At 45.2% G+C, this 12,413-nt stretch overlaps 1 protein-coding gene across 2 annotated transcripts in view; it reads left to right on the forward strand.

Moving 5' to 3' along the window:
- Nucleotides 1-12,413, forward strand: part of SLC37A3 (solute carrier family 37 member 3) — a 429,185-nt gene that overhangs the window by 389,897 nt on the left and 26,875 nt on the right. For both annotated transcript variants that reach the window (XM_069628820.1, XM_069628821.1), the window contains exon 13: nt 2,147-2,298. In XM_069628820.1, the coding sequence (XP_069484921.1) occupies nt 2,147-2,298 (152 nt within the window). The remainder of the gene's footprint in view (nt 1-2,146; nt 2,299-12,413) is intronic.

Raw genomic sequence — 12,413 nt, forward strand, 5'->3', positions numbered from 1 at the left:
CAAACACCAGATACTAGACAGTCACAACATAGAATGTGTATTCGTCACACACTCCATTCACCCAGTTCCCACCCACAGGTGTTCCCACAACATACGGTCGTTGAGAAGGCTCCAGCCAGTCTGGTCGGCACTTCCCCACACTACCATATACGGAACTTCCACCCAACAGCCAGTCAGGGGGAAGGGACAGAGGCAGGGCTTCCCGAGACTTCGGGAAGATCAGGGTAACAGGTGATGGAAGGCAAGAGGCCATATGGGCCATTTTGTTTCCATCAGGAATCTACCGATTCCACAGACAGGGCCTGGGCATCCCAAAATGGAGGACGCTCAGGGCACCAGTCATTTCAGCATGGAGCTGCCACCAGCGGGGAAAACAAGACAGAACACACAATAAAAAGCAGTAAAGGACAAGGATACGGAGGCCCTGTCCCCCCGATGCATTTGCAGCATCACACTAATGTATACCCTCCAACTCCTTTTCAAGTTCCCCTGTGGGACTTAAATCTAGGTCTAAAATTTCTAATGGCGCTCCCTTTGAACCCCTCCATTCCTGCCCATTAAGATTTCTCACTCTCAAGACAGTTTTCCGAGTAGGTATAACTACTGCCAGAGGAGTGAACGAACTACAAGCTTTATCTTGCAAACATCCACATACTATTTTCCACAAGGATAAACTAGTTCAAGTGAAGCCTAATTTCCTCCCAAAGGTTGTGTCAGAATTTCATATTACTCAGAAAATAACATTACCTTCATTCTACCCTCCTCCTCATCCTGGGAAAGAGGAGGAAAGATTGCACAGACTTGATCCGAAGCGTGCTTTGAGTTTCTACTTCAGCAGACTTGCCAGGCTTAGGCAAGCAGACCAATTGGTTGTGGGGTATGCAGGACACAAGCTAGGCCAGGCCATTACCAAACAGACCATCTCAAGATGGATAATTTTAACTATCCTAGAATGCAATAAATTGGCAGGAAAACACCCCCTAAACATCTGAGGGCTCCTTCAAGCAGGGGTATCGCAGCTTCGTCAGCTCTCCCGAGGGGAGTTCCAATAAGACATCTGTGCAGCTGCCACATGGTCATCTGCACATACCTTTACCAAATTCTATAGTCTAGACTCCTCCACTAGCCCAGAAACAAAATTTGGAAAAGCTATATTGCACTCTGTGCACACTTAAACCATACAAATGTTTACTCCTGCCTCCTGTACACATTACTGCTTTGGGAGTCTATCAAAGAGAAGATAAACGTGGGAGGACACAATCCATTCGAAGAACAAGTTACTTACCAACTGTAACGTTCTTTCGACTGGATGTTCCTCCCACGTATTCCTCATCGACGCTCCCTTCCTTCCCCGCAGTAAAACTTCCTTTGTAATTGCAGCCTACGCTCCCTCAAGGGTACTAACCATCTCATCCTGAACAAACATAGCACTTCAAAACGGAACTGAGCAACGGACACTGCGCGCAACTATTTATACCTAAGATGTCGATGCGGAGGCCTTTGAGGGACATCGATTTGAGGGACAGCGACGCGTAGCGCCCTCTACTGAAAAAACAATTCCGAGGCCAGCAAGCTGGAAATGATAAATCAAAGATAAGGAGTATGTGGGAGGAACATCCAGTCTAAAGAACGTTACAATTGGTAAGTAACTTGTTCTTCTACAAGGCTAACATTTGGTCATTAAATGGTTGTGGAAGCACCCATTGTGAGATCATACCATTCCATTTGTCAGTCATCATGGGCCTATCGGCATTTAGGTCCAAATATACTGAGCATAGAATCATTTGACAGTTTTGCAAAGAAATAAAAACCTCAAAGCTGGTTTTCGATCTGTATTTTTGTTTTATATAGTCATTGTCTTATTCATGGAATAAAATGTGCGTGTGTCCTCATTTGTAAAAAAGTGTTATTCTGAATGCGCAAGGGATCAGAATATAAAAATGTGCCTTTTGACTAACTTATCAGCCCATTTGAGGGAACCCAGTTTTGATGCTGTCAGTCGACAACTTTCATTGCACAGATGGTCGTAATGTGTACTGTGTACTATATTGATAGCCCATTCTCTGCTTTGTCATGATCAAAGGCTTCTCTTGTCATCTGTGCTCGTGGTTGAAGTCATCATTTGGGTGTTTTGTCGATGTCTTAGGGTTCTTCATTGGCGGCCCATCCAACATGATCAGCTCTGCAATATCAGCCGACCTTGGCCACCAGGAGGGAATCAAAGGGAGTAGCGAGGCATTGGCCACTGTAACCGGCATTGTGGATGGCACTGGCAGCATTGGAGCTGCTGTGGGACAGGTAAGCCCATTTACAAATGTTGCCAAAGATAAGGAGCCATTAGTTTTGATGTAGCCAGTCCTATCTTTGCTTAAAATAAAGTCCCCTCTCATTTAGGCATGGTTCACCAAGAGTGAAAAAGACAAGGCCTTAGGCTGGCATTAATACTGTGGTTTAACTTACTTATACACTTTCCAAACCAGTCTGGCACTATTTAGGTCTTTCTCTTTGAAGGTTGCTGTCAGGAGTATTTTCAAAAGCCATTTGTATAGGGATAAGAAAGACTGACCTGCTCCTAGTTTTCAGGACTTCTCCCAGGTGTAATTGCAGCAGAGCAGTCAGAGGTACACTTTCAAGATGGGTAGTAAAAAAAAATATAGTGCAGCACAATAAAACAAAATATATCTGCCAAAATATACTCTTTATAAAGGTGTTATGAAAAGATGAAAATGGAGTATATAACAGGTAACTTTATTTTTGATGTTTTGAGGGCGATGCACGCCTAAGAAATTGCTGTGTTCAAGAATTGTTTGGAGTCCAATATCCAGTGTTCAAGATGGGGTTCAAAGAACTGCAGGAAACCCCAATGTTTGTCACATGTGTAAAAACAAATGGAACATGCCACAGTTATGTCAAAGATGTGAAATGTCATCACAAGTCATGGTTAGAACAGCTACTGCAAACCATTGTGCCCAAGTGAAAGGAAGACCTGATTATCGGAAAGGAGAGTGATAGGGAGTATCAGTATGTGGTCCCTACCTTTTTGAAGTTATAATAAAGTTGAATTACATCATTGCAGGGATATGGCTGGATGCGGGGGGTGTGATGAAATGGACGGGGTGATTCATGAGTTTCTCTTATGTGGAAAATGTTTCAACCCCTTCTGATGCCTTCGCTAGGCACCCATGCCACAAGGCTTAGTGTTTGTTATTTTACTTTAAATCCCAGCGGACTTTGTTTAGGGTTTTCCCAAACTTGTTGGCTGATGGTAGTATTTGTACGCAATTTCAATGACTGAGCATGCACGCCCTGGAAGTTCTGACCTGAGGACCTTTCAATGCACTTTATATAATGGGGCCAAGGACATCTGCCTGCAATTGGCAGACTATGCAGGTTCTAGCAGGCTTAGACAATGAGCCCATCATAAGGGACAGGACCTACGTCAAAAGAGTGGAGAACATATGCCCCTCCTCTGAGGAGTTGGGAACTGAAAGTTTTAATCATGACTGCTATTAAGATGAATTTCCAAAATCTGTCCTGGAGGATGACTTTTGAGAGGCCGCCCTATTTATGGTAAACGGGGAAGACACAGCGTGGTTAGCCAAAACCTAATCAAGGTAAGGTAACTGAGCAGTCAAGGCTTAGTCTCGGGATAAGTGTGAAAGTGGTCTAGGGCTGCAATGCAATGAGCCCATAAAGAGCAACATCAGTAATTCAAGTTGGACAATAAATATATATAAAATAGTTATTTTTTAGGCCTTTGGTTACACACTAAGAATATTACCCTCATAAAATGCCCAAAACATCCCATGATACACCGGGGGGAGAAAGCAACACGTATGTACACTTACACCCTACTTCAGGGTTTTCCATACTCCACTTGTGTAGGTTCCAGACTTCGTTATAGGATTGTCCTTCTGTTCTTGTTTCCTCCACGAGGGTCGTCTAGACAGGACAGATACTTGGTTTCAAGGAATTTTAGTTTTGGTTGGTCACAGTGAACAGGAATCTGTTCCAAACAGCTTCCAGTGGAAGACTCCAAGGAAGACATCTGCGAGAGGGATGGCCTCAGGATACCTCTGGGACAAAAGTCACCAAGGTCAGGTGGCGACGGGCGATCGTACTGTGGCGAACACAGAAGCAGCCTCAGGACAGCTTCCCTTGGAGTGAGACTGCTGAAAATGCAGAAGCAGACAACTTGTGGCACAGGCTGGAGGTCTACAAAGTTCCAAGGCTCTGCCGAAACAACAGTGACTTAGTCGAGGTAGCGTGGGGAAGAGCTGATCAGTCCACTGGTTGCTCCAGGAACACTTCTGAAGCAGGCACGGATCCTCGCGCAGGGGTCTAGACTGGTTGTTTCCAATGCTTCAGGAGTCAAAGCACCAACAAACGCCTTCTTAAGATCAGGACAGAGGAGCTGGGCTTCACTAGTACACCACTGGAGTCGATGCTGGTCAGCTGCAGGGGTCATCAACGGGCTGCTCTTTGTAGAAGTCTTGGGTCCACCAGTGATCTGATGAACAGTTTCAGGAGTCCTTATCCAAGATTCAGGCTGGTATCAGGCCCAAGCCCACCAATGGTAAGGATTGACACCATTCAAAGAGCTATCGGTTGTCCAATCAGTGACAACCACTGGTCATCACATCTGCCCAGCGATCGACGTTCAAGCACCATGGAATGTGCTCTGGAACTAGACTGTGTTTGTTTTTTTTGTTGTTTTTTTTCTCTCTCCTCTCTCTCCTCTTTCTTGTCGTCATCCCCCCAGCGCGCCCGTGTAATGCTTTCCCTGACTGATGAAGACAGACCTTGTGGCACTGCCTCTTAGGGGTATCCACCTTTAGTAGCCATTTGCAGTAAATGCAGAAGTGCACTGTTAAAATAACACAAGCAGTAAAAATATTACTGCTGCCACCAGCTTACAGGAATTCCAAAACAGTGACAGTCTCTCAGCACTATGCACTAGTCAGTTTCCCCAGAACAAGGAGCAAAGGGCAAGGGAATGTATTTGACATTTGTATGGAGTCTATACACCAGTGTTTCCAGGTCCCGCAAGACAAATTGGGGAGGGGACCATAGGAAGAACAAGAAGAACAATTATATTGACCTTGTGGCAATGCTACCATGCAAGTGCAGGTGTGAGAGGTAGAGGGAGAAGTGCAGGATTGAGGTGCCCGGGTGGAGGGGGGTGGGTAGAGGGTAAGTGCTAGGGGGGGAGCCACGAAGGCAAGTGCAAATGGAAAGGCTGAGGGCTTTACTTCCCTTCAAAACATCAGGACAGGTTAAAAAACGAGCAAAAATAAGGGTGTCCCATTAAAGTCCATGGGGGGAGGTGCAAAGGAGAACATCTTTCCTAACAATAACATCTTTCATGACTGAGAAGGAGCCCTTAACTGATCTTAACTAGTGTATACATGTATTACTCAGGCAACATTAAATGCAGTGGGAGACCGCTCTCGGATTTGGGACATTTTTAATAACAATATCTAGGCAATGGCAGGTTTTTATTAGTTAAATCTGATCTCCTTTCTGCCCCCTGAGATTGAAATGGTATCAGTGTGGGTTTCTGAGTAACAAAATTAGCTATTGCTTTCTGATATTGCTGTGATCTGCATCGTTCATCAGCAGGTCTTCACTCATTTGGATACAGATGTCAACTTAACCTTTGGGTCTGAGACCATATTTCAATTTCCATGTGTTAAAGAGATTTTTCATATTTATCCCAAAACCCCTCTACCTGTGAGAGCCCCAGCACTTTTTGCTGGACTCCTGGTTCTTTTTGTCTGCTCTCCTGAATGAGGGGAACCTTTCCCCCCTCCATTCTTTTTGGTCTGACTATGGAGCCCTTGGTCATTTTGTTTTTGCTTTCCTCCATGTACACCAATGCATCTGTGTTTCACGTTTGCAGCACACATCAACTTTTGTCCAGTGTTTCTGGGGAGCCCTTTGGGCTTTCCTTTTTATCTTTTATTTTCCTTTTGAGAACTACTGTTTCCAAAGATAGAAGTATACTTTTTATGCTTCTTACCTTTTCTTTTGTGAGATCGGCACACACACCTTATGTCAATTGCCGAGGGGTTACATAGTATCCCCTTTCTCACTGCTCCTGTAATATTTATGTTAAAGTGACAAGCATTCCTGAATGGCTGGTGGCAGTGGACATGTTCTACCAACTTTTGTATATTTTTCCCACTCTGGCTGTGTTCACAGCCGCGGTAATGCACAGAAGGGTCACCATTGAACCAAAATGGTAGCCCCTTTCTTTTTTCACCATTTCTTCTGTGCTTGTCCTTTCTTGGTCCTTCTGCTATCCTGGGTCAGGGAGGTCCTGGTTTGACATTTGTCAGCAGGAATCTTTGCAGGAGTCTTAGTGAAGTCCGCCGAGGCTCCAGTTTGTCTGCGAGGACAGGAAGTAGTGGGGGAGTCTGAAACTCTGCTGTTCATTGTCTCATCGGATGCCTGCCTGGAACCAGTTCCAACTCGGAAGCTGGCTATCCTGAAAGGACAGCCACACCCAATGTTTGAATGTTGCATGACTGATTGGCTGGGTTTCTGGATAAAAGGTGAGGACCCTGAGGCAAAAGACAAGGCGACCACTGGAACAGAAGAACCGAAGAAGACAACCAGAGATGCCTGCAGCCTCTGCCAGCAACCGGAGAAGCCTTCTGAAGTAATGCTGCTGTCCTGACCCTGTTTTCAAATCGACAGAGAAGCTGCAAAGAGGATGACTTCCTCCCTTGGAGCCACCTGGACTGCGAGCCACCTGGACTGCAAACCGACAATACCTAGGGAGCCAGAGCCTGAGAGCCGTGCATCGTCTTGCTGTGAATTTACACTTCTGAAATTGTGGTCGACTCCTCCTGAACCTCAAGAGGCAAGATCCCTTTCCTCAAAGTCCCATCACTAGAGTGCAGGACTGAGCAAGTAAGAAAGACTGTTCGGATGAGAACCGTTCTTTGTTGAAGTTTGTGAAAATACACCAAAACCACAGGCCTGCGTTGGAGCACGAAGAAACCCCTTCCAGAGTCCCTCCTTTTGTCACCACAACCAAGGAACAGGAGTCCGGTTCCACTGCTACTGCATCGTGAAAGTGCCCAGCTGCAACTTCTTCATCACTCCTAAGCTACTGTGGGACTCGCGTCTACCTGTAGTCTTTCTGTGTCTCCTTTGTTACTGGAGTGCTGATTCCGGTGTTTGGTTGTTAACCCATAACCGTTCACCCAGTCCTAAAGCTTGTGTGCCTACAGCTAGCCTTTCTGAGGTCCCTGGACGTTTTTTGACCAACAGAAGCCCTATACTTATACTGAAGAATCCTTTTGAACTTTGCCTTTACTACAGCTGTGCTTTACTGGTTTTCCCTCCAATCTGACTTTGATGAATGCATACCTAGATAGGGATGGACTACTAAAGCCTTAAGGCCTCTGAAAAGTAATTTAAGTCTTTAAAAGTACTAACCTGCTATTGTTGGTGGTGTTAATCATTGTATTCCTTCAACAGAACATTTTCTTGAGTTACTAGAACAGTGATTTTTCTTTTTACTTACCTGTGAATTGTAAGACTTTAACATTGGTTTTCTCACCAGGAATATTGCATTGATTTCCTATTGTTTATTAGTTTGAAACAGTGCTTACTTACCTGAAGAATTCACTTTACCTTGTGTATATGAAATTAATATTTTTGATAGAACTACAAGTGTTCAAGTGTTTCTTTTGGCCTATGTATATACTAAGTTCTTTGTATCTGCAGCTCCCTCCAAAGATGAGGCTGATTGCTCTGACATACTACCAGAACCTTGAGTAGTACAGACTTATACTAGAAGTTCGGGCTCTGTAAACCAAGGGAATAGTTTTATAGAGCTCTTCCATAAGTGGACTTTAGAAAAACTCCCTTAACACCATGCCAAGTACTTTTTCAGTGTCTGTTTTACACTTTTGTTGTTCCATTTAAATCAATATATTGATCGGTCACTGAATCGGGTACTCTGACCAGAATTACTTCTATGACCACCTAACAGGGTGGTTTATGGATCTATGTGAACCCTCCCCCACGCACCCCCCCTAAAGAAATGAAGGTGAAGTTTTTTTGGGCCGAATTACCAATTTTTGGGCTTTATGCACCCTGCCCCCACTTGTCCCTACCTTAAGATATACCCTTACCCCACACCCACATCAATATTCTTTTTTTAAATTTGCAAAGATTTTGCAAACGTTTGACGAGAAAAAATGTCTTTTCTACCTCCATTATTTTTTTTTTCTCATTTGTTTCTTTTTTGGGGGGTAATTCCAGCCTTTAATACTTTTTTTTTCCCAAGATAATGAATCATTGACATCAGCTCCTTCATAGCCGGACGAATAATGGAACAAGATTCACAACAAAGCACAAATTTAACTTTATTTCCTTGGTTATATTCATTCAGTTTCTCTTCCTCTGGGGGCACTTTTCTTTTGAGTCAGTGAACTACCAGCTTTGTTAGTCACTTTTTAGAACTCGACTGACAAATTGTTGCATGTGGTAGAGACAAATGGAATGAAAGAGCTGCGTGATCAGGGTCACCATTTACTTCCATTGAGTCCCAAGATCCTTTCCAACAACATTAACTAACATTAACTAATTGAGCAAATCTACTTGCAAGAGCCACCTTCTTAGCTGTGTCCATCTGCACCATAGGACGTTCCAAATCCCCTTGACTGTTCCTTCCTGATTGCCCTTTCTCTGTAGGAGTAAAAATGTTTGATTCTTTCTCTCTCTTTCAAACCTCAGGCAGAGAGCCCACGTGCACAAGAGCTGGTATTGCATACTTACGATCTCCAATTTAAGTGCTGGGCCAATCTTTTTTGGGGGGGGAATAGACTGTGGAGCTTTAGAAATTAAATTTGGTAGTGGCGGCCATTACAGGCAAGGACGGCCCGCCTCCGGTTATAGTGCCTCAAACATACACTCAAGTACCATTCAAACATTTGTTGGCCAGGCATTCAGTGATGTCTTCCACACACCAATTTCCGTGGGCATTCTCCGAGGCAAACTCGGGGGCTGGGTGGTTGGGGGAAGCGGGGGTCACCGGACAGGGTCGGATTGGCCCCTCGGCCTTTCGGCCCGTGGCCGGGCCGAAATCGTCCCTGGGAAGTGGGGGCCGGTTTCTGGCCATGCTTGGGCCGGTATGGAAGAAATTTTATTTTTATTTTTCAAATTCTTTTTTTTTCTTTTTTCAAAAAGCCTTTCATCCTTCTTAGGTCAAAAAATCAGTACCAACACAGGTTGGGGGATATTGTTGGTTAAGCCCTGAGGTCAAAGGGCTGAGGAATCCACTGTTTGGCTGTGGCGAGTGACTTATCCTGCTGGAGAACAGAAGAAAGGAAGAAAGGAGAAGGAGGTGCGTGTGCCTGTGTTGTGCCTGTGGCTTTAACAGACCTACCACCTGACCAAGTCACCTGACTGGGTCACCAGACACAAAAGGCCGCCTCCCCCGCCCTTGCGGCGTTAAGCCCTGAGGTCTAAGGAAGCCACTGTTTGGCTGTGGCGAGTGGCGCAGCGCTGATGATGGATCCATCGAACTTATCCTCATCCCTAAGGACGCGAGCGCAAGTCAAACGCATGGCATTTCAAGATGAGCTGCCAGTGAAAGGTGCACGCAACAAACAGGTGAGCCAATTCTTTTCCTGCCGATCTGCATCGGAAAATATGGATCACATTATGGACTATGATATTCCGATCCAAGACATTGTATTTCATCCCCTGCCACACGAAGTTTGTGGGACTACACCTCATGAGGGTGCTCGCCCAAATTCCGACCCCTGTGGAAAAATCCACCCTACGCCCGTGTTAAGTAGCCCTAAACAAGCTGAAGTCATAAGTCGGCACCTGTCAAATAATGCAAGTTGTCAGAGCGCTACGGGCGATATTTCGCTCATCGCGGTTCAGGACTTACCAGCAGGGGTGGGCGAGCTCCGTCCCTCCATGGAGACAGCCGGTGATGTGCGAGCTTCCGGCAGCTCAGGGCCGGCGAGTGATGTGCAGCGGGAGTTCGGAGAGGCGGCGTTGCTGTACGAGGCGGCGGACGCTCTCACTGACGCTGAGGGGCGGAGCCAGTCGCAGGAAGCAAAAGCAGTAGGAGGATGCGACGCCGTGGCCGGCGACGCGGAGGCAACACAGCGCCTGTTGGACTTGGCACAGGCCCGCCGCGTCAGCCCTTCCGCGGCTGCTCTCGCAGAGATATAGCAGCCCAAGAGTGCAGTGAATCGTACTAGTTCCTGAAACTAATCACGAGGTAGGCGCAATAATTCAAAGCGATTTTTCTTCCCTAAACAAAATGACAAATGCTGCTGAGCCTATCCCCCTCTTGATATCATCACTACTGACCGCAGATGAAGCGCTAACAACGGCGTACGCGGATGATTTGGTATGTGATCCACATTTAGGTAGTGAACAGAGGGGCAATAATGTAGGTCCTCCTACCTGTGATAAAAGAAACTCTTTGGAAGTGGTCTCTACCGTGCTTCAAAAATGGATTAATCTAAACAAATCCCATTCATTTAAACAGTCTGTGACATCTACCCCCGTGCAGGATGTGATATCTAAAGCACCCCTGAAAAGGAATTGTGTTAACATTACAAATGTAAACCGCAACATATGGGGATCCGGCAATTATAAAAGACCTAAGGCAGCCACTTCTGTATCCTCAGATGAGACAACATCGTCGCATCACACTAATGTAGCAGACTCCCAGAGAAGATTGCCCTTGCAGGGCAACCCTGTATCAACATCTTGGAGGAGACCCCAAAGTCTGGAAAACAAGGCTACATCTAGTGAAGACTCGTTAACTGACTCTCCCACAAGAGACTCATCGTTAATTGAATGCCCTTTTGAGCCGCTATGAAAACAGGGGTTCGAACGAAGTGCCTAGCTTGATTAAAATAATGCTGGAGAGGTTGGCCAGTGGTGACAAACTAATTTTGAACAGATCAAATGTGTTGAGATTACTTCATCATATACCTCGGTTGCGCTCACTTGACTCGAAAGACCTGAAAACGGTTGAATTTCCGGACGAGCGGCAAACAGACAAGGTGATTTTGCATATAAATTCTCACATAATTGCAAATGTTATTCTAGAGGCTGATGAAGATCTGTTATCGTTGGGCTTTGATACCTATAAATTGCTAGAACCAGACACACGCAATATTTCATTCAAGACTGCAGGACTATGTGTCTCTCGGCCCTCACGTAAAGAAACATCTCCACCTTTGGAACATTCTCAATGCATGAAAGCACTCGGCATGGCTCAGTCGAGCCATTGGGGACAAGACGAGTCAATCAACAAGAGGCATCACTCCGCGCATATTTGCCAGAACTCTGAGCCCATGGAGCATGTCGAGGAAGTCGGAACAAGCACGATGGATAAAATCAAAATAACGATAAATAACAGAGCGTCAGAGGTCATCCCTGTGGAAACTGCACTAAACTCCACGCGAGGCAATGAAGTAACGCAGGAATGGAACTGGCTGGCATCCGCCTTAAATAGTAAACACAGCTAATGCTCAAAGACCAACACGGCCCAAGAATGTCTGCTTGCCTCCTGGAACACATGTGGTTTTGTCCACTTGTTAAATAACGCATGGGCCCAAGATTTACATCTCATATGCTTGCAAGAAACTTGGCTGCGCGAACTGGCAGTGATCTCTGAATTTGATTGTGCTTTGAACCCTGCTATTAAAGCGGACAAGGGGCACCCGATAACAGGGCTGTTAACACTGATCAAACGGTCTTCAGGTTAGCGCTTGATAACTTCTAAAAACTATACGCCCTACATTCAAGTATGCGAAATAAGAAAGCTCACAGAGAAACCATCAACTTACGATGTATTCCACATACTTAACGTATACTGGAATCAAGCCGCCGGGTCCTACTCCTTTATTGACCAAGTTTCCTCCATAATTGACAATTTGCTTGAATCATCAAGAGGAACAGGCATGATACTCTGTGGTGATCTAAATATCGATTTTTTTTTTTTTTTTTTTTTTTTTTTTTTTTTTTTTTTTTTATTTTAAACCCCAGAGTGTCACTAAAGGTCGCCTTGCTCAAACCTGGACAGATGAAATGTCTGTAAGAGGTTTGTCTATGTTAAACGGCTGTACCCAAGGTGGCATTCCACCAAGGGCCACGTGGCAGCGTGAGCTCTGTAGTTCAACCATCGACTACATTTTTGTCTCTGACAGTGTGCACACGAGAACAAAATCTCTGAATGTTCGGGCAATGATAAACAGCGACCACGAAAGGCTGGTAGCAAAGTTTTACGACACAAAAGGTGCCCTGAGTAAAAAAATGGGGCTAAAAAATCTCAGCAGAATCGAATCGCCTACGAATAAGACTGGAAGAACACGAAGTGGCCACCATATGCACCCAATTTAAGCAGATACCTTTGGAGA

The sequence above is a fragment of the Ambystoma mexicanum genome, chromosome 12, assembly GCF_040938575.1.
Source record: "Ambystoma mexicanum isolate Mex_15411 chromosome 12, UKY_AmexF1_1, whole genome shotgun sequence".
NCBI lineage: Eukaryota > Metazoa > Chordata > Amphibia > Caudata > Ambystomatidae > Ambystoma > Ambystoma mexicanum.